This window comes from Olea europaea, unplaced genomic scaffold (assembly GCF_002742605.1).
Source record: "Olea europaea var. sylvestris unplaced genomic scaffold, O_europaea_v1 scaffold3545, whole genome shotgun sequence".
NCBI classification, from domain to species: Eukaryota; Viridiplantae; Streptophyta; class Magnoliopsida; order Lamiales; family Oleaceae; genus Olea; species Olea europaea.
In genome coordinates, this window is record NW_019254609.1 from 34,830 (window position 1) to 36,850 (window position 2,021).

General features: G+C 27.8%; 1 protein-coding gene across 1 annotated transcript; it reads left to right on the forward strand.

The window, feature by feature from the left end:
• Positions 1–92: 92 nt before the first annotated feature.
• LOC111386398 (patatin-like protein 3) lies at positions 93–666 on the forward strand (the record flags this gene model as incomplete). Its single annotated transcript, XM_023010851.1, has 2 exons — positions 93–280; positions 394–666. Coding segments are annotated over 2 exons (264 nt in total), but the record flags the coding sequence as incomplete, so codon positions are not given.
• Between the last annotated feature and the right edge of the window lie 1,355 nt (positions 667–2,021).

The window sequence follows — 2,021 nt, forward strand, 5'->3', positions numbered from 1 at the left end:
TAAATCTAAACAAATTTGTTTACTTAAAATGTGTTAATCCCCTTATTTTGTAATTTGATTTTTTACATTTTTGAGAACTGACATTTTTTTAAATTACATGTAAGGAGGACACTTTAACTGGGACGGCTGCCTCAGTTGATGTTGCAACAAAGGCAAACCTGAACAAACTGGTTGAAATTGGCCAGAGTTTATTGAAGAAACCAGTTTCAAGGGTAAACTTAGATTCAGGTCTATCCGAGCCAATTGAAAACGGTGGAACAAATGAGGATGCTCTGAAAAAGTACGAAAAAATAAATAAATAAATAAATATATATATATATATACTGTTATTTTGCACATTTGTAATTCATTTCTATTCATGTTAACAGTTGTCCTATTCATTTTGTCTTACAGATTTGCAAAATTGCTTTCAGAAGAAAAACGGTTTAGGGACTTAAAATCACCTTTCAGCAAGGAAACCTCCACTTAGCTGAATTATTCTTCCTGGGGATTATTTATCATCTCATTAAGACATATGTTAATAATAATTTAGTTCAAACAGAGATTGTGGCATTTTTGTTTGAATTCTAAAATATCTACTGAGATGGATTGTAATTTAATTATTCTGTATCCGCTAGAAAGTGCGTATTTGTATAATCATGTGCTGTTTATCTTATAAATTGTATATATATGCATACTCAATAAAATGAAAGTGATAAGATATTTATATCTTTAAAGTTGTGAAAAAAATAATGTGTAATTTTATTGTAGTAATTATATTGACTTTTTTAATTAGAAAAGTGCGAAATCTTATGAGAAATGTGACCAATACTTTCATTACTTTGGGCCATGGCAATTTGCTGGGAGTTTGGACTATTTTTTTTTTCATTGTCCAAACTTTGCTATAGGGTGTTGGTTCACACGTACAAATATATTCATAGATTGGTTAATTCATATCCTATTTAGAAGACTGTCATTTCTTAACGGTTGCCGTCTCTGCATTGACTTTGTTTGACTTTTATTTAATTTTCAATGTTTTTGAAGAGTTTTTTTCTTTTTTTTTTCTTTTTAATTCCACCAGAAAATATTCAAGGATTTATTTTTACTAAAACTCTGATGAGAAATATGAGTCTTGAAAGAGTAACAAAAATTTGATAATATGGAATGTTTTATTTTGAAACTGTATCTTGAAAATATCATGTGTTTGTTGAGAATTTACTTAACATGTACAATTGAATTTAAACAATATTTTTATTACCACAAAGGATGTACTTTATGTTTATAAAAAAATTGTTATAAGAATTAGACCTTAGGGAATTTTGTGAAGAACAATTTTCATTTGCAATCCATAACTATTAAATTGTCCGCCCTCAAATAAAAATCCACAAATGTAATAAAAATAATAGAATTTGGGTTTTTCTTTTCTTATGTTAGCAAGCTAATGAATTCTATGTATATCACCTGAACTTAACCCGTTCCAATATTTAATTAATTAAACTTGGTCCATAGATTAATTAATTTGGCTCATTAAAAAGTAATCCAAATAATTAATTTTACAATGTCCATAGTTGTTAATTAATTAATTAGTGACATAATTCTTCTAGTTTTCCTTTTGTGTGTGACCCTCTAGGCTCTCTATCACAATGTCTAACGATGTAAATTATTATTGTTAACTAATCAAAATCGAAAAATTAAAATACCTCCTATTTTAATTTATTGATAATTCACATCCATCGACCCAGATTAATATCTCGTAATGTGCTAGGGATTTACATGTGACGAAAAATGTCACATGGTATGACAAAATTAAAGTTATTTATTTATCATGAAACTATAATACATTTGTCAATATGATCCGATCAACTACAATATATGGATGTGCGTCAATCTCGATTATCGATCAAATCTTTCATCTCACTCTTAACTCAATGTAAGTTAAATACTCTTTTCGACTTATGAGTAAACCTTAGTCAAGAACTTTGTTATCAACTTAACTAAATGAAACATAAATTACAATTTTTTACTATCTATGAGTGACGAAT